This window comes from Mytilus edulis, chromosome 9 (genome assembly GCF_963676685.1).
Source record: "Mytilus edulis chromosome 9, xbMytEdul2.2, whole genome shotgun sequence".
NCBI lineage: Eukaryota > Metazoa > Mollusca > Bivalvia > Mytilida > Mytilidae > Mytilus > Mytilus edulis.
This window is the reverse complement of record NC_092352.1, coordinates 43,890,269-43,910,718: the sequence shown is the minus strand read 5'-3', so window position 1 is coordinate 43,910,718 and position 20,450 is coordinate 43,890,269. Positions and strand designations below refer to the sequence as shown.

The window sequence follows — 20,450 nt, the reverse complement described above, 5'->3', positions numbered from 1 at the left end:
TGATGTGTCATTTTGGTCTCTTGTGGACAGTCGTCTCATTGGCAATCATACCACATCTTTTTTTTTTTTACTTAAGATCAATTAGGAAATGCTTTTTTTAGAGTTTCAGAAATACTATTTCAAATAATAAGACATAACGGAACTAAGAAACATTAAAAGAGGGACGAAAGATACCAAAGGGACAGTCAAACTCATAAATCTAAAACAAAATGACAACGCCATGGCTAAAAATGAATAAGACAAACAGAAAAACAATAGTACACATGACATAACATAGAAAACTAAAGAATAAACAACACGAACCCCACCAAAAACTAGGGGTGATCTCAGGTGCTCCGGAAGGGTAAGCAGATCCTGCTCCACATGCGGCACCCGTCGTGTTGCTTATGTGATAACAAATCCGGTAAATAGTCTAATTCGGTAGGTCACATTCAGGAAAGGGAAGGGAATTGTAGTTACGACGTAAGGAACATATCCGATATCATTTGTGGTACGGTTATTCCATAACGGTCAACCAACTCGTGATGGCGTCCGTAAAATTTACGAAGGGATGATTTCAACTTCACCATTTGGAACTCTTGGTTTAATAGCTTTCTTGTGAGCAGCAACCCTCTATCAAGAAAAAATTAACTACTGTGACTTATAAGTTGATGTTAGCCTGACCCAGAAATACTTGTAATTGATTAATTAACATCACGGCTGGTAATCTAAACAAGCAGAAAAATCGGTTCTGCAATGTAAATCGTGAGAGTATTTTGCGGTTATGCTTGAGTGGAGTCCTTGTTTGTGAAACAAGGCGGGACTTGGTATTTAGATTTTTTGTTTAGTGATGTGCCATTTCTGCATTAAACAATGTACCATTGTTTTGGTAGCATTCACTGCAATTTGGTATCAATGCTTAAATAAAAACATGGACCTTTACTATTTAGCATATTGTGTTTATATACAAACATCAGAAAAATGACATTTTCAATTTGTTCCTCAGAGAAAGTTTTCAAATTTTACCAAACTGGCTACCGATATGAAATGGCCAATAAATATATATAAGAAATATGATAGCAATTCAAAGTTGTTAATTCCAAGGCATTCTAATATAGAATTAGATAAATAAATTACTAAATCTCACAAAATCAGAACGGTTATTTGTGCACTTTCCCATTTACCAATCAATATTTCGTTACCCTCCCCTTCAGTGATCGTCCCTCAACATTATGACAATTTTCATAGCTGATAACGTACCCTTTTCGCCTACCAGACAATTGTTTTTATCAGAAAATGCTTTTCTGGAAAAGACAGTCACGATCGTCTAGAATAAAAGTTGCGGTCATCTTTGATGCGATCGGTCTTGGTCGACTTCTTCTACCAGCACAGCTTTGTGTCCAAATCTATCTTCTTCATACCTAGTTCAACCCTGTGTGTGATACGAAGTTCGTTTAATGTGAGTTTTCGTGTAAAACTTCCGTGTAGACCCGTGAAAACCAGATTAATCTTCATTGATCTACACTTTAAATTTAATAAAGTGTTATAAATAAATAAGCTTTATTTAGAGTCGCCATGGTAGATAAAACATAAGCTCCAATGAGCTTTTAACCGACATATGAGACATTATTTAAGGTTTATGTACCCTTCTGTAGCCATTTTTGTACGAACTTTTCAAACTTCAATTGTATCAAAACTACAGATATAATGAATAATAGAGATAGGCCATTTTGTACATATTCCAAAGGGAAACTTGATGCAAAGCATTATTTTTTACTGTGCCATTGCATTTAATAGAAAAAGAGGACTTTGTGGCAAATAAATCAAGATTTTGATAGAAAATCCACAGCCTTTATCCTTGTACTCTCATATTTGGCAATTTGATGACTGATAGATATAGGATTATTGCATGCAGTGCTAGCATTGATTTCCTTAAAACAAGTTTATAAATGTAGTTATTGGTTAGGAAAAGTATAAATATGGCCAAAACCAAGTACACCTTTTAGGGTGCGCCCGACTTTAGTGACTCAACACGAGGTGTTTTGGAATTTACAGGTTACTTAGAACTTTTTGTAAAAAATAAACACTAGCACATCATAGAAAATCAAGTGAGTAATTTATGTTTCAAATTTAATAACAAAAATCTCTGTAGTAATTGTGGATTTTCTATAAAAATCTTGATTTATTTGCCACAAAGTCCCCTTTTTCTATCAAATGCAATGAAACAGTAAAAAATAATGCTTTGCATCAAGTTTCCCCTTGGAACATGTACTAAATGGCCTATCCCTATTATTTATTATATCTTTAGTTTTGATACAATTGAGGTTTGAAAAATTCGTACAAAAATGGCTACAGAAGGGTACATAAACCTTAACAGTACAACATTTATAACAATACAATACATAATATAGTACACATGCAATAAATATCACAGCACAAAAATGAAGCACTAAAAGCAGAATATAAGCATAAGCTAGGTATTAAGGCTAAAAGCATATAAGTGTAAACTAGGCATAAAAGCTGGTAAAAATGCATAGCATAAAAATAGAAAAAATGGGATATGATCTAGATGGTAAATAAATTTGCATAATATATAAACTTAAAAGTCTGCACAAACTGTGCACCTAGTCATTTCCATTCCATGACTTTAAAATATTTTTGAACTGACTAAAATTAGCAATTTTTCTAAAATCATCAGGTAGATCATTCCATAAAACAGCACTATGTATTTAAAAGAGTTCTTACCATAGGTTGTTGTTCGGACCCTAGGTATATCTACAATATTAGAATATCTAAAATTGTATTTACAGTCTTTCAATACAACTAAATCATGTAAGTATGGCGGTGACAATTTATATAAAATTTTAAAACACTCAATAGCCATGTTACGCATACGTCTTATTTTCAGTGATGGAACCTTTGCTAGTAAAAGTAGTTCATCATATGAACTAACAGTCTTCATATATACATCGTAAAGCCCTTTCCTGAATTTTTTCCAATTTGGTGTTGTTATTTTTGTTGCAAGTTCTTTAGCATTCCATTTTCCTCTCCGATGCCACTAAGTGTTGATTTTATTTCGTGTCTAAGTTCGATTGCTTAATCGTTTAAATCGTTTTTTCTTGTATTAACATATTTAACATCTTTGGCATTTCTTTTTAAAATCATCCACAAAGTCACTTATGCCTGGTCCTTGCAGATTCCTTTCCGTTTCCGCATTAATTTTTTTAGCTGTGTAAGATCTTTATTCAAGTTAAAATTGTCGCTTATAACTTTAGCTATTTCAATTTCTTGTTTACCATACCTATTATTAACGCTTTTAATATCTTTGTCTATTGGAAACTGTACTTTTCACTTTATGCAATCCCGGAACTAGGTTTGTTGATGTCAGATTTATTTGGTTGACTTGTTTCATTTCCTTTTCAATTGATGTCAATCTATTGTGTATATCAAGCATTTATTGGTATAAATCAACCATAAAGTCACTTATGGCCTGGCCCTTGCATATTCCTATCCGTTTCTGCATTAGTTTTATTTAGCTGTGTAAGATCTTTATTAAAGTTAAAATTGTCGCTTATAACTTTGGCTATTTCAGTTTCTTGTTTATCACACCTATTATTAAGGCTTTTAATATCTTTGTCTATTGGAAACTGTTCTTTTCACTTCATGCAATTCCGGAACTAGGTTTGTTGATGTCCGATTTAATTTGTTGACTTGTTTCATTTCTTTTTCAATTGATGTCAATCTATTATTTATATCAAGCATTATTTGTTATAAATTTTCTTAGGAAATAGTTTTAATTTGTTCACCGTATAGACCATCTCTACTTTGATATATAGTATATCAGATGTTTTGGTTGTATTATGATTTTGTATTTCACACACTTGTCACAAATAATACATGATGTATATATTCTGCGTACTGACGTGTTATATTATTCTTTTAAGGTGGTACCTAACACTACAAAGAGAGAACTCTGTAAAGTCAGCTACACGTTTTAATTACGTTGTGTTGTAAAAGGAATATTAAGCTTCTCAATGATCAAAATTGGTGTTTGTCAAACTGCTATATAACCAGTGTAATTTTTCTGATAAAACGGTTGGTTCAAATTATTTGAAATTTTTATAGTTTTGTAAAAAGGTCAAAGTAAATACTTTGATAAAATTTTATGAAAATTAAACGTGCCAAATCAATGTTAGTGAAAGTGTTGGGTACCACCTTAATAGTCTTTGTTCTATTATTAATATTACTTTTACTATTTGGTCTGTTTTATGTGATATCCATTTGACGTGACTCGGTACTTTCACATCCCGTCAAAATGTTTGCATAATCTTTCATTTTTGCTGGTGTGTTTTGTATGTAACCGCTGATGTGTTATTGTTCTATTATACAGTTGAAAATACTTTGAACGAGAACATTATTTAACTCGCGTAGGGGTATTGACCATATGTGGATACTTATAAAATCTAGAGAACTTCTGGATAGTTGTAAATCTCGGTTTGTTCCTGAAATTAGTTCTAACATACTTTTATTTATTTTTTAACTCTGTATACCACCATTCCCAATGTGTAATTATAGTTATCAAAAGTACCAGGATTATAATTTAGTACGCCAGACGCGCCTTTCGTCTACATAAGACTCATCAGTGACGCTCAAATCGAAATATTTATAAAGCCAAACAAGTACAAAGTTGAAGAGCATTGAGAATCCAAAATTCCAAAAAGTTGTGCCAAATATGGCTAAAGTAATCTATGCCATCCTTAGTTTTTCGAAACATTCAAAATTTTGTAAACAGGAAATTTATAAAAATGACCACATGATTGATATTCATGTCAACACCAATGTGTTGACGTGTTGACTACTGGGCTGGTGATACCCTCGGGGACGAAACGTCGATATAATTGTTTTGAAAAAACATTAAACGTCAAAATTATTTTATATCGCTAAATGTGACGTTTACATTTTATGACGTCAAATACGCGAAGCAATGCATGTGGTTTTTAAATTTGATAGAAGCTCTTGTGCTCTTTTGTTAAATATTTGTTTTGTTTTGAGATTGTTACACAGTGATGACTGCTGTACCCATATTTTGACTATTTACCAAGTATGTCTGTTTTGTTCACGCATCGTTGTAAATATATAAACAAAACCATAGCCCCTCCCCCCCCCCCCCGACCCCCACTCCGAAAATCAAATGGTTGCTGCCTTAGATGCGACTGTCATAAAAGTGAAGAGGATTAGCGCTGTAAAACCAGGTTCAATCCACCATTTTCTACATTTGAAAATGCAAGTACTAAAAGAGGGGCGAAAGATACCAAAGGGACAATCAAACTCATAAATCTAAAACAAACTGACAACGCCATGGTTAAAATTGAAAAGGACAAACAAACAACAGCACACACGACACAACATAGAAAACTAAAGAATAAACAACACGAACCCCACCAAAAACTAGGGGTGATATCAGGTGCTCCGGAAGGGTAAGCAGATCCTGCTCCACATGCGGCACCCGTCGTGTTGCTTATGTGATAACAAATCCGGTAAATAGTCTTAATTCGGTAGGTCACATTCAGGAACGGGAAGGAGATTGTAGTTACGACGTAAGGAACATATCAGATATCATTTGTTATACGATTATTCCATAACGGTCAACCAACTCGTGATGGCGTCCGTAAAATTAACGAAGGGATGAATTCAACTTCAACATTTGGAACTCTTGGTTTAATAGCTTTCTTGTGAGCAGCAACCCTCTATCAAGAAAATCATGATAGGAAATGCAAGCACGGGAATATCGTATCAATTGGGAGATATATACCCCGTATGCAGGTGCTGCTGGAATGTTGCTTCTTAGAAATGGAAAGTTCACAATTGGAAAGCTGAAATCATCTCTGTTGTCGTAAAGTTTTGTTTTCAACCGACCCTCATTGTCAATTTCTAGATGTAAGTCAAGATATGAGGCCGACTTAACTGTATCTGTAGTATCCTTTATCTCTAGCTAGATTGGATAGATGCGTTCCACATAGTCACCAAATTTTGAATTATTTAGTGAAAGAACATCATCTATATAGCGAAAAGTAGAGTTAAAGGATAGTGCTAACTTCTTATCTTTCTTCCTAAGAAGTTCCTGCATGAAGTCAGCCTCATAATAATAAAGAAACAAGTCGGCAAGTAGAGGGGCACAGTTTGTTCCCATTGGAATGCCGACAGTCTAAGTCAGGAATATGACAGTTTCCATTCGTTTTTGTCATTTGATTAGGGACTTCCCGTTTTGAATTTTCTTCGGAGTTCAATATTTTTGTGATTTTACTTTTTCGTGTAAATCCTCAGAAGTTCAACTTTGATGTTCGCGTATAACTCATATGTCATAAAACAAATGCCCCTGGCGCTGGTAAATAGTAGGAAAAGAATAAAGTGTCTCGTGGTTTCACGTATTTAGAGTGCATTTCTTTCAAAACCAAAATTTTTAAAGCATTGTGTGACGTTTGTTTTTGTTTTCTTAACGCTTCAAAAGTAGAAACATAAACATGGTATAATCAGTGTTTACTGACCCTGTTTGAACGTTCAATAATGCATGCACATGTTGGTAAAGTGACTTTTTACAAACATAAAAACAAATACATCGTTTAAGCAGGTTGAAGTTAGAAACAAATGTAGCGTTTGTTCTAACAAACGATCAACGACAAACTGTAGACGCATTTTTAGCGAGTGCATAGTTTGTCAAAGTTTATGTAAACTTTGCAAACGTATGTTAGAAACAAATGATCAAAACATGTGCGCGCTTAGCCGTTTGCATCATTTGTGTTATAAAGAAATGCATTCTTATCTAATAATAGTTTCAAAAACACTCTAAAATCCCTAAGCTAGGCAAAACTTACTAAGGGCGGTCCCATATCAGTATCATCAATGCTATATTCAGAAATTCCAATTATAAATGTAACTTACCTGAGGAGCAATTTTGACCCGTCTCCATATCTTGCTTTCGTATCTCTCTGTTCTAAATTCTGTTTTCTTTTCTTATTTGACAACTCTTCAGTAATATCTGTACACTTTCTTTTGCCATCAGCACTAGTCATCTTTTGTGAAAACTGATCCTCGTCAGTATTACCAGTACTTGATGTGCTACAGCTAGGCTCCGTTTCTGGAAACTGATTCTGGTTGGAACTGCAAGTACTGGATATGCTACAGCTAGGCTCTTATGATGATACTGTTTCTGTCCTCAATTTTTTCTGTTAATTTATGGTTCTGATATGACAGAAGAATTCTCTGAAGCTCTTGCTGTTTTAATTGAACTTTGGTATTTGTTTTGTCATTTGGTGACTGAAAGTTGGTGTCAGATGGCCACCATGGAGGTTTGAAATCATCATTACCATAATAGCCTCTTCTAAGAAATTGTTTCCCTTTTTTCACGTATTGGGAAACAATGTTAGCAACAACCGTCCTCAGTTCCCTTAACTTTACCTCTGCTGGGTCTAGTTGGCAAACAGCTGCGGTGCTTTCCCCTTGACGGACAGGTTGTGTATATACATATACAATGTGGATCTCAACGTGGCTAAACAAACAGGATTTTATATGAGGTGAGATGAAACAGTAATTAATCATTGCATTTTAAAGGCCGTGTTCACACCAAACTCCATGTATACAGTAAACATATACAGGAAACATATTAACAATTAGTTTTATAAAATACACACTGGTTAACATTTAATTTGTTCACATCTATACACTTTGTAACTTTTTAATTACCTGTACATAAGATTTGTTCACACTTGTAAACTATATGTATCTGTACCCTTTTCTTTTACCATCAGCACTAGTCATCTTTTGTGGAAACAGATCCTGGTGAATATTACCAGTATTTGATGAGCTACAGCTTGGCTCCTTTTCTGAAAACTGATTCTGATGAGAACTGCCACTACTATATTTGCTACAGCTAGGCTCTATGGGGATACTGTTTCTGTCCTCAATTTCTTCTGTTAAATTATGATTCTGATATGACAGAAGAATTTTCTGTAGCTCTGACTGTTTCAGCTGATCTTTGTTTTTTCTTCTGTCATTTGGTGACAGAAAGTTGATGTCACATGGCCACCATGGAAGTTTGAAATCATCATTACCATATTAGACCCTCCCAAGAAATCATTTCTCCTTCTTCACGTATTGGGAAACAATGTTGGCAACAACAGTCCTTATGTCCCTGACCTTAACCATTGCTGGGTCTATTTGGCAGACAGCTACCGTGCTTTCCCCTTGATGGACAGGTTGTTTATATGCTTATTAAATGTTGATCTCGATCGATGTGGCTTAACAAACCGGATGCTTTGATATGAGGTAAGATGTTACAAAAATTAACCGTTGCATGATAAGGCCGTGGTCGATGCCACTGCTGATGGAGATTTATTTCCCCGAGGGTATCACAAGCCCAGTAGTCCTTTTTGTGCTGACATGAATTGTCATTGATATGGTTATATTTATAAATTTACCAATTAAAATATTTAGAATTTTTTGAAAAACTAAGGCTTTTCTACCTCAGACATAGATCACCTTAGCTGTATTTGGCAAAACTTTTAGGAATTTCGGTCCTCAATGCACCTCAACTGCGTACTTTATTTAGCCTTTTTAACTTTTTTGGATTCGAACGTCACTGATGTTGTTTTTTTTTTTACGAAACGCTCGTCTGGCGTAAATACTAAATTTAGTCCTAGTATCTATGATGAGTTTATTTCACACCAAACTCCATGTATACAGTAAACATATACAGTAAACATGTTTACATTAATTTTAATGAAATGAACACTGGTTAACATTTAATTTGTTCACATCTATACACCTGGTTTAATTACCTGTACATAAGATTTGTTCACACTTGTAAACTATATGTATCTGTACCCTTTCTTTTACCATCAGCACTAGTCATCTTTTGAGGAAACTGATTCTGGTGAGTACTGCTAGTTCTGGATGTGCTACAGCTAGGCTCCTTTTTTGAAAACTGATTCTGGTGAGAACTGCCAGTACTGGATTTGCTACAGCTAGGCTCTATGGGGTTACTGTTTCTGTCCTCAATTTCTTCTGTTAAATTATGATTTTGGTATGACAGAAGAATTCTCTGTAGCTCTGACTGTTTCTGCTGATCTTTGTTTTTTCTTCTGTCATTTGGTGACAGAAAGTTGATGTCACATGGCCACCATGGAGGTTTGAAATCATCATTACCATATTAGACCCTCCCAAGAAATCATTTCTCCTTCTTCACGTATTGGGAAACAATGTTGGCAACAACAGTCCTTATGTCCCTGACCTTAACCATTGCTGGGTCTATTTGGCAGACAGCTACCGTGCTTTCCCCTTGATGAACAGGTTGTTTATATGCTTATTAAAAGTTGATCTCGATCGATGTGGCTTAACAAACCGGATGCTTTGATATGAGGTAAGATGTTACAATAATTGACCATTGCATGTCTAAGGCCGTAGTCGATGCCACTGCTGATGGAGATTTATTGCCCCGAGTGTATCACAAGCCAGTAGTCCTTTTTGTGCTGACATGAATTGTCATTGATATGGTTATATTTATAAATTTACTGTTTAAACATTTTAGAATTTTTTGAAAAACTAAGGCTTTTCTACCTCAGACATAGATCACCTTAGCTGTATTTGGCAAAACTTTTAGGAATTTCGGTCCTCAATGCACCTCAACTGCGTACTTTATTTAGCCTTTTTAACTTTTTTTGATTCGAACGTCATTGATGTTTTTTTTTAAAACGAAACGCGCGTCTGGCGTATATACTAAATTTAGTCCTAGTATCTATGATGAGTTTATTTCACACCAAACTCCATGTATACAGTAAACATGTTTACATTAAGTTTAATGAAATGAACACTGGTTAACATTTAATTTGTTCACATCTATACACCTGGTTTAATTACCTGTACATAAGATTTGTTCACACTTGTAAACTATATGTATCTGTACCCTTTCTTTTACAATCAGCACTAGTCATCTTTTGAGGAAACTGATTCTGGTGAGTACTGCCAGTTCTGGATGTGCTACAGCTAGGCTCCTTTTCTGAAAACTGATTCTGGTGAGAACTGCCACTACTATATTTGCTACAGCTAGGCTCTATGGGGTTACTGTTTCTGTCCTCAATTTCTTCTGTTAAATTATGAATTTGGTATGACAGAAGAATTCTCTGTAGCTCTGACTGTTTAAGCTGATCATTGTTATTTCTTCTGTCATTTGTTGACTGAAAATTGATGTTACATGGCCACCATGGAGGGTTGAAATCATCCTTACCATATTAACCCCTCCCAAGAAATCATTTCTCCTTCTTCACGTATTGGGGAAACAATGTTGGCAACAACAGCCCTTATGTCCCTGATCTTATCCTCTGTTGGGTCTAATTTGCAAACAGCTGCCGTGCTTTCCCCTTGATTGACTGGTTGATGTATGCCTATAAATTGTGAATCTCGATGTGGCTAAACAAAGAGGATGTTTTGATATGAGAAGTGCATGTCTGTCATCATAAAGGATTATGTTAAGGTGATACAGTACAAACAGTAAAAACATCGCGATAGTTAAAATTAACGGTATCAATTTTCTTGCACCAGATGCGCATTTCGACAATACATGTCTCTTCAGTGATGCTCGAGGCCAAAATATTTGAAATCCAAAGCTTATATAAAAGATGAAGAGCTATAATCCAAAAGGTCCAAAAAGTATAGCCAAATCCGTGCAGGATGTAAAATTCTCAACAAATATGACAGTGAGATTCGTCAGGTTTAATCGGAAGCCTCATATAGAAAGAGAGTGCCAAATTCTCTGCAGGTTAAGAACTATTGCAACAACTCTGTGACGGGCCGTGTTGGGCCGTCGGTGGCCTTTTGTCTGAACCTGCAGCAGGGCAAATTACTATCCCTATTGAATATATATGCTTTCGTTGTCAAGCGGCAGTCCGAGTTGTTTTTACCTTCTTTCACCCCAGATGACATCTATTACAGGACTTACCTATTGTACTTATTTAACAATTGTTTTGAACATGCATGTAATACTTGCCACTGGACATTAAGCACTTTTTTAATACATGTACATTATGAATATTTTATTGTTTTTAGGAATCTCAGTAGGATTATTTTTAACTATTGGGATAATCCTCTTGAAATAAAGATTTTTTATACAAAATATTGCTCAATAATTATGTGTCGGTTTATTCGTGTGTCGTTTTAATGTGTGGTCGGACTAACATGGCGTTGAGCTATTGGGCTGTTGGACTAAAGGGGCATCGGAATCATGGTGCTGCCCCCACGGAGCTCTATGGAGCTTTGAACCAACATAAATTCAATCATTGACCAATAAAATAAATATATATCTAAAAAGTGTATGTACATGATCTCTTCATATAAATTGCACAGTTTCATTTTCAGTAAGAAAATCAAGACAAGACCGGTCCAAACAGAAAGATTTAGAAATCAAAACAAAATTAAAATGTGCAACATATAAAAGGGTCTGGATGTGGTTTGTTCATTTCTGTACTGTGTAATATTTAAATCATTTTTATGCCCCACCTACGATAGTAGAGGGGCATTATGTTTTCTGGTCTGTGCCTCCGTTCGTTCGTTCGTTCGTTCGTCCGCTTCAGGTTAAAGTTTTTGGTCAAGGTAGTTTTTGATGAAGTTGAAGTCCAATCAACTTTAAACTTTGTACACATGTTTCCTATGATATGATCTATCTAATTTTAATGCCAAATGATAGTTTTGACCCCAATTTCATGGTCCACTGAACATAGAAAATGATAGTTCGAAATTCAGGTTAAAGTTTTTGATCAAGGTAGTTTTTGATGAGGTTAAAGTTACATCAACTTGAAACTTAGTACACATGTTCCATGTGATATGATATTTCTAATTTTTATTCCAAATTAAAGTTTTTACCCAATGTCACGGTCCACTGAACATAGAAAATGATAGTGCGAGTGGGGCATCCGTGTACTATGGACACATTCTTGTTCACTATTTATTATAAATTTTGCCTGTGCCTGTTATTCTCTTTTCTTTATATTCAAGCACCACACTATTATCGATTATTCATTGCTTCTTTCTACTTTATAACAACAATGGGAATGATATGAAAGCCAGCCTTTTTGAATTTTTATTAACTCCGTGAAAAAAAGGACATTGGAAAATTGTTTCTTGGTTTATTCTCGCTTGCCGTTTGAAGCAAAATTTCTGTCTATCTGTCTCTTTAGTTCTAAGTGTAAACAAGAATGTGTCCATAGTAAACGGATGCCTCACTCGCACTATCATTTTCCATGTTCAGTGGACCCTGATATTGGGGTCAAAACTTAAATTTGACATTTAAATTAGAAAGATCTTAGGGAACATGTGTACTAAGTTTAACGGGACGAACGGACGAACAGACCAGAAAACATAATGCCCCTCTACTATCGTAGATGGAGCATAACAATTATAAACTGAGTCTTAGAAGTTAGATGATGATTTTTGTTATTAGTTGTTAGTGGATTTGAACTAGCTGTCAGTAACTGCAAGTACTGTCAGATCTGTATTTAGTGGGTTTTTTTTTGTTGGGATATACAATTCAAGTATCCGGTAACGTCCATTATGTTTTTATGCCCCATCTACGATAGTAGAGGGGCATTATGTTTTCTGGTCTGTGGTTCCGTCTGTCTGTGCGTCCGTTCGTCGGTTCAGGTTAAAGTTTTTAGTCAAAGTATTTTTCGATGAAGCTGAAGTCCAATCAACTTGACACTTAGTACACTTGTTGCTTATGATATGATCTTTTCAATTTTAAAGCCAAATTAGACTTTTGACCCCATTTTCACGGTCCACTGAACAAAGAAAATGAAAGTGGGAGTTTCAGGTTAAAGTTTTTGGTCAAGGTAGTTTTTGATGAAGCTGAAGTCCAATTAACTTAAAACTTAGTACACTTGTTGCTTATGATATGATCTTTCTAATTTTAAAGCCAAATTTGACTTTTGACCCCAATTTCACGGTCCACTGAACATAAAAAATGAAAGTGGGAGTTTCAGGTTAAAGTTTTTGGTCAAGGTAGTTTTTGATGAAGCTGAAGTCCAATCAACTTGAAACTTAGTAAACTTGTTGCTTATGATATGATCATTTCAATTTTAAAGCCAAATTAGACTTGACCCCAATTTCACGGTCCACAAAACATAGAAAATGAAAGTGGGAGTTTCAGGTTAAAGTTTTTGATAAAATTGAAGTCCAATCAACTTTAAACTTAGTACATATGTTCCCTATAGTATAATCTTTCTAATTTTAATGCCAAATTAGATTATTACCCAATTTCACGGTCCATGGAACATGGTAAAGGATAGTGCGAGTGGGGCATCCGTGTACTTTGGACACATTCTTGTTGTTAGATGTATTTCTACTTGTGTTCATCTGATGAATTAAATAAGCCTTTTTCAACGGAATTTTATAGTTTGTTGTTATGTAGAACTGTTACAACTCTGTCCCAGGTTTAGGGTGAATACCCTAACATTTTTAAACCCGCCACATTCTGTATATATGTGCCTGTCCGAAGTCAGGAGCCTGTAATTCAGTGGTTGTCGTTTGTTGATGTGTTACATATTCATTGCTCGTTCATTTTTTTTTTACATAAATAAGAACGTTAGTTTTCCTGTTTGAATTGTTTGACATTTGTCATTTCGGGGCCTTTTATAGCCGACTATGCGACATGGCTTTGCTCATTATTGATGGCCGTATGGTGATCTATAGTGGTTAATTTCTGGTCATTTTGGTCTCTTGTGGAGAGTTGTCTCGTTGGCAATAATACAACATCTTTTTTATTAACAAATATATATATATTTAAATATAATTTTCTGTTTCCCCTATGAAGCGAAGCTCGTTTGAACTAAATTCTTGAAGGGAAAGGCATTTTGTTTAGTATAAATGCCAACAGAATACAAAATCAACATGCATATGAACCAAATGTAGATTTCAATACTGTGACACACTAAGAAATACATCATTCATTGACACTTAGTATGCGTGTTGCTATCTGTGATGAAGTTAATACAAAATTCCATGTTCATGGAGGGATACAAGTTTTATCCTTTGAACTTCAGAAGCAATCTCTATTTGCATTTTAAATGTTTTTATTGAATGCATTTTCTTAATTTTTACTTTATTGAAAAGCACTTTACGCCCATAACGGCAAATGGCTTTAAACATTATACATAATATACAGTTTACATATATAAAACAATGAAAATAGTCGCTTTCCAACAGGCATACGACCTTATGAGAATAACGGCCAAAGAAGTGCTCGTGACAGTAATTTCCGATCTTGAAAGACATGTCAACGACGAATCAGGCTTGCATGGTTTTCCAATTCATTACGGTTTAAGCGGATTTAGCTTGAATATGAAGGTTGCAAGAAAGATTTTGATTGAGATATTACTCGCTGTGTCTGAAAAGGAATTAAATGTGAAAGCAGTAGCTTTTGACGGTCAGTTCCTAGAACTATCTATAGAGGATGATGATTGGAAAGCTTTAACAATATGTCGACTGATGAAAAAACATGGGAAGCGGTTAAAAATATAAACAGGAAGACCAAGACACAGTATCTTCTAGATTTGTATCAATTACCTAAAGTTGAATCAATTGAAAATATTGTTGCAATATTTGAGTGCATTCGACATACAGCGAAATGGGTAACATTGAAGAGCAAAACATTAATCCAGCACCTTGGATCAGCTATCAGTATAACAGAAGCTATCATGAAAAAGAAACGACAACACATTGAAAGCAAGGATCAGAACAACACAAATGGTCCTCAGAATGCAATGCATTCAAGTATGGAAATACAAGAAGATTATTATACCCCCGCTTTAAAAAAGGGGGGAGTATACTGTTTTACCTCTGTCTGTCCGTCCGTCAGTCAGTCCGTCCTATGAAACTTTCGTCACATTTTTCTCAGGAACTACACATCCACCCTTTCTGTAATTTGGTATCAACATTTATATATGTCAGCCATACCGTGTGATGCGTTTTCAGATTCATCACTTGACAACTTCCTGTTTACCGAACACTTGTATGATTTTACACATGATAGCCAAGTTGAAAATTTTCGTCACATTTTTCTCAGGAACTACAATACAAGGATTTCTGAAATTTGGTTTCAGGGTTTATCTAAGTCAGCTATACCGTGTGATGCGTTTTCAGATTGATCACTTGACAACTTCCTGTTTACCGAACACTTGTATGATTTTACACATGATAGCCAAGTTGAAACTTTCGTCACATTTTTCTCAGGAACTACACATCCACCCTTTCTGTAATTTGGTATCAACATTTATATATGTCAGCCATACCGTGTGATGCGTTTTCAGATTCATCACTTGACAACTTCCTGTTTACCGAACACTTGTATGATTTTACACATGATAGCCAAGTTGAAAATTTTCGTCACATTTTTCTCAGGAACTACAATACAAGGATTTCTGAAATTTGGTTTCAGGGTTTATCTAAGTCAGCTATACCGTGTGATGCGTTTTCAGATTGATCACTTGACAACTTCCTGTTTACCGAACACTTGTATGATTTTACACATGATAGCCAAGTTGAAAATTTTCGTCACATTTTTCTCAGGAAATACACATCCACCCTTTCTGTAATTTGGTATCAACATTTATATATGTCAGCCATACCGTGTGATGCGTTTTCAGATTCATCACTAGACAACTTCCTGTTTACCGAACACTTGTATGATTTTACACATGACGGCCAAGTTGAAAATTTTCGTCACATTTTTCTCAGGAACTACAAAACAAGGATTTCTGAAATTTGATTTCAGGATTTATATAAGTCAGCTATACCGTGTGGTGCGTTTTCAGATTCATCACTCGACAACTTCCTGTTTACCGAACACTTGCATATTTTTACACTATTAATATTATCCACTTGCGGCGGGGGTATCATCAGTGAGCAGTAGCTCGCAGTTTCACTTGTTTAGAAGATCTGAACGAAGATGTAGTCCGAAATGTTGAATATCCAATAATGGAAAGTGATAACGTTGAAGGGATGATAAATGACATGTCCACCACTAGTCAAACAGTTGATGAACACTCTGAAATCAGGAATCAAACCAATTTTGAAATTTACGAAGCAGCTCTTATCAGATTAATAGCTATGGGAGATGAGCATTCCAAGTGGAATGAAATTGAGATAAACGAATTCAAAGACATATTTAAAAATCCTACACATATCAAAAAACGATTCACCATTAATGAACTCCGATACTTAGCCACTCTATCAAAAAGTAGTATTCAAGGATTAAATAGTAAGAACAAAGCAGAACTTGTGAATTTGATTTCAGAATTATTTGGGGATGGGTCAAAGCTAGAAGTTAAATATTCAGAAAAATCTGGTGACGTCCCGGTCTTCAATATCTAGTACAACGTTGAGAAATGCCTTTTCAATATCTGTACATACGGCGTATTTATTCATGCGAAATCTTAAAAGTATTGCGGTTACATTATTCAACTTCGGAGGTACGTTAAGTAAGCAATCATTTAAGCTGGCGGTGTCCGGTGTTTGTCTACAACTACAGTCATACACGATCCTGATAGGTGTAGTTGCGGAATCTTTCTTCACTGCGTGATGCAGGATATAATGTAACTTGGTATTTGGTTTAACAAAATCTTCATCGACTTTCTCTATAAACCCTCGCTTTTCCTGCTCTTCGATGATTTCTCTATACTTTTGTTCTTTACTAAGACGTCTCATTACATTTTCAATCCTACGAAAGGCGACTGCTTTGTTTGACGGTAATGGCAGGTGGTTGGTTTTCCAAGGTAGCTTGGCGACATACTTATTGCCAAGAAATGACACTGATGAGTTTTCATAAATCGTTTGAAATTCTTCCAGCTCTGTATTTGTGTTACTGTCTTCTATACCAAGGGACTCGATTTCCCAAAACTTTGTTAAATTACATTCCTCTGCTTTATGAGACACGATAACGTTCAATATTGAACTTCTGTTTGATTCTCTAATACTTGTCGTTGGTCCAGAAAGTAAATATCCTAATTTAGACTCGACGGCAGTCGGTCTATTACCTCTTATGATTTTATATCCTACTATACTCCAATAATAATCTGCCCCAATAAGTAAATTAATATCAAACATGTCATCTTCGGTAATTGGGTGTGCTTATTTCAAGCCATGCAAATGTCTCATATTAACTACTGATTTCATGTGCGTTTGTATCGGTAATGCTATTTCAGGAATAATAAGTACCTCGAGCGGTATGTTTTCTACATCGTCAGTTTGTTAGTAAATCGTTGCCGATTGCATATGCCTAACTTGTCTGTTTTGCTCTCCGAATCCAGAAAGATGAACTAGTTCGGTCCCGTTTATACCTAAATCTAGTTTTCTGGCGAGTGATTCTGTGACGAATGATCTCTGTGCTCCTTCGTCTAGTAAAATATTAGCATTCGTTGACTGTGTTCCTGAGCTCACGCAAGCGGCAGCGGTTTTCAATATAACATTTGATGTTTTATGTGGTGCGAGGGAGGAGTGTAATACGGTTTTACCATTATCTTCGTTTACTTGTTCGTGTGATTCGTTTATACTGTTATTCTTAGTACATATACTTGTATGATGACGTTTGTGCATTTTTTACACGTGCTTGTAGATTTGCAATCAGCTAATTTGTGACGACCGAGACAGTTAAAAATAGCCTCTCTCTCTTAATTACAGCTGTGCGTGCATCAACGGTTGTGATTTTTGTGCAATTAACGGCTATATGCCCATCTTCATGGCAAAAAATGCAAGACTTAATGAAAGGCTTTTTATCCGAAACTGACTTTTCGGGTGTTCCGAATGTTGAGTTTGAACGTGACTTCATACTAGTTAAAAAAGAGCGGTAGCGAGTGGTCTTTCTACTTTATCCGGTAATTTCCCGGTTTTCATAATATTTAGTTCGTCGAGAAGCGCTTTGCGTAAATCATGTAGTGTCCAGTTTGTTGATCTGTGTTCTCGTGCTAAATGTTGACGTATCTCTGCGGGTAATTTATTTAGAATAACAGGAACTAGTAGTGATCCATACGCAACGCAACGTCTGTCTGTCCGAGTGACTCGAGACATCTCACATAAGTTTCTGTCTTATCATAGGAACTACGGAGGCTAGTAATTGTATGAATTGGAGCCTGTAAATCAAGTAAGGCCTGCATGTAGGTTTGGACTATTTTATGAGTTTGCCCGTATCTTTTCTGGAGTAATGAAATTGCTTTGTCGTAATTTGTGTTCGTCATGGAAAAACCTGCTATAGTTTGTAACGCTTCGTTTTGTAGAAGGGATTTTAAGTGTGGATCGCGGTTTCATAGGTGTCCCAAAATGATTGCCAGTCTAGTATATCTCCGGTAAATATAGGCAAGTTTAACTTCGGAAGCTTGTGATACTCGCTGTTTGTGCTAGACGATGAGCGTGAATTTGAGCTATGTGTATATTGTTGGTTTGATGATGTTGAAGGTTGACTAATAAATGTAGATGGAACTGATTGTGTATTCGGTATAAAATTATCGGCATGAGGGTTCAAATTCAATGAAATTGATTCATATGCGGGTAAACTTTGATTTTGAACTAACTTTGCTAATTTTGTGATTTGCCGTAATTTATATTCTAAATTGTACATGTACTCATCTGAGTCCTGTATTTCCCCTGCTACATCTTCATCCGAAGTTTGCTCCAAGATCTTTTCGTTGATACTTTCTAAAATTCCTTTCTTCTGTGTGTCTGCTTCTAATAAAATTGAGGCTGATAATACGATATTAAATACTGAAGCAATTATAGAAGATTGCCTTTAAGAATAGAATAAGTTTCTACTACCATCGGTTGTCACAATTAGGTAAAGATGTATGTATAAGGACACATATCTTGTGCTTAGATGTATAGAGTACGATCCTCCAACAGACAGCAGTGTTTAAGGACCGAGGCAAGCTTCTCGGAAGATTTATGTTAATATCGTACAGAACTTATAGTACAAGTTTACTGATTTTGATAATAAAGCATGTGTTGAAGATAGGGTTATAAATGAATATATAAAACCTAGTGTTGATGTATTTTTACCGTTTTATGAAAAAGTGTTGAACATAATATTTGACACAGGTATAATACCTAGCAAGTTGTTGATTGGCAATATAAAACCAGTATACAAAAGCAAGGGATTTTTTCGTTAAAGTTGTGAAACCCATACTTTTGTATTGATATGAAATTTTTGGGCATGGTAATGTTGAAATTATAGAAAGAATACATCTGAAACTCCTTTTGAAACTGAAAAATTTCACACCTTACTATATGGTATACGGTGAACTTGGTAGATATCCTTTGGACATTGATATTACATTAAAAATAGTGTCTTATTGGTGCAAGTTATTATGCATGATAAATATGTTGTTGTCCCCGCAGACAAAGCACCAAATAACATCGTTTTTGTCTGTAAAAGTCACTACATTAATTGCTTGACAAACGAATTAGGTATAGACAATTCACTTGGAAACTCAACATATACCCTCACGACACTTACAAAAGAGGAAATCCTGGATAATCATAGGTCTGTTCTTTGTTTCTTTGGTATTTCAACCAAAGATGAAGAACTGGATCTCACTGTATTGGATACCTAAACTACATAGTGTCCTTACAAACAACGGTATATTGCTGGGTCTTCCAAGTGCTCCACGAAACCTCTTTCTAAATTATTAACATCTATTTTATCAGCAATCAAAGACGGGCTTCAAAGTTATTGTGAAACTGCCTATTCTAGAGGTGGCGTGAATCAGATGTGGATACTTAAAAATTCCAAAGATCTTTTAGAGTACATACAATCTAACTCTCTTTCATCTTGTAACAGTATTAAAACATTTGACTTTTTTACTCATTACACAAGTATTCCACATTCCTAACTAAAAGACAAATTGAAAGAGTTGGTATTACTTTGCTTCATAAAAATGAATGGCCAACGTAGATACAAGTATCTTGTCTTAGGGAGGGATAAATTATACTTTGTAAAGAATCACTCTGATTCAAACAAAAAATTCTCTGAAACCGATATTATCAAGATGCTTGATTTCTTGATTGACAACATATTTGTAACGTTCGGAGGACGTGTTTTTCAACAGACTGTCGGCATCTTAATGGGAACAAACTGTGCCCCTCTACTTGCCGACTTGTTTCTTTATTATTATGAGGCTGACTTCATGCAGGAACTTCTTAGGAAGAAAGATAAGAAGTTAGCAATATCCTTTAACTCTACTTTCCGCAATATAGATGACGTTCTTTCACTAAACAATTCAAAATTTGGTGACTATGTGGAACGCATCTATCCCATCGAATTGGAGATAAAGGATACTACAGATACAATTAAGTCGGCTTCATATCTTGACTTACATCTAGAAATTGACAATGAGGGTCGGTTGAAAACAAAACTTTACGACAAAAGAGATGATTTCAGCTTT

The 20,450-nt window shown here is 35.3% G+C and overlaps 1 protein-coding gene across 1 annotated transcript in view; it reads right to left on the bottom strand.

The window, feature by feature from the left end:
• Nucleotides 1–10,953, bottom strand: part of LOC139489979 (NF-kappa-B-activating protein-like) — a 53,816-nt gene extending 42,863 nt beyond the window's left edge. The window contains exons 1-5 of the mRNA XM_071276831.1: nt 10,932–10,953; nt 9,938–10,117; nt 8,860–9,039; nt 7,766–7,946; nt 6,919–7,137 (exon numbers count right to left, since the gene is read on the bottom strand). Of these exons, the coding sequence (XP_071132932.1) occupies nt 6,919–7,137; nt 7,766–7,946; nt 8,860–9,039; nt 9,938–10,117; nt 10,932–10,953 (782 nt within the window). The remainder of the gene's footprint in view (nt 1–6,918; nt 7,138–7,765; nt 7,947–8,859; nt 9,040–9,937; nt 10,118–10,931) is intronic.
• Nucleotides 10,954–20,450: the final 9,497 nt, after the last annotated feature.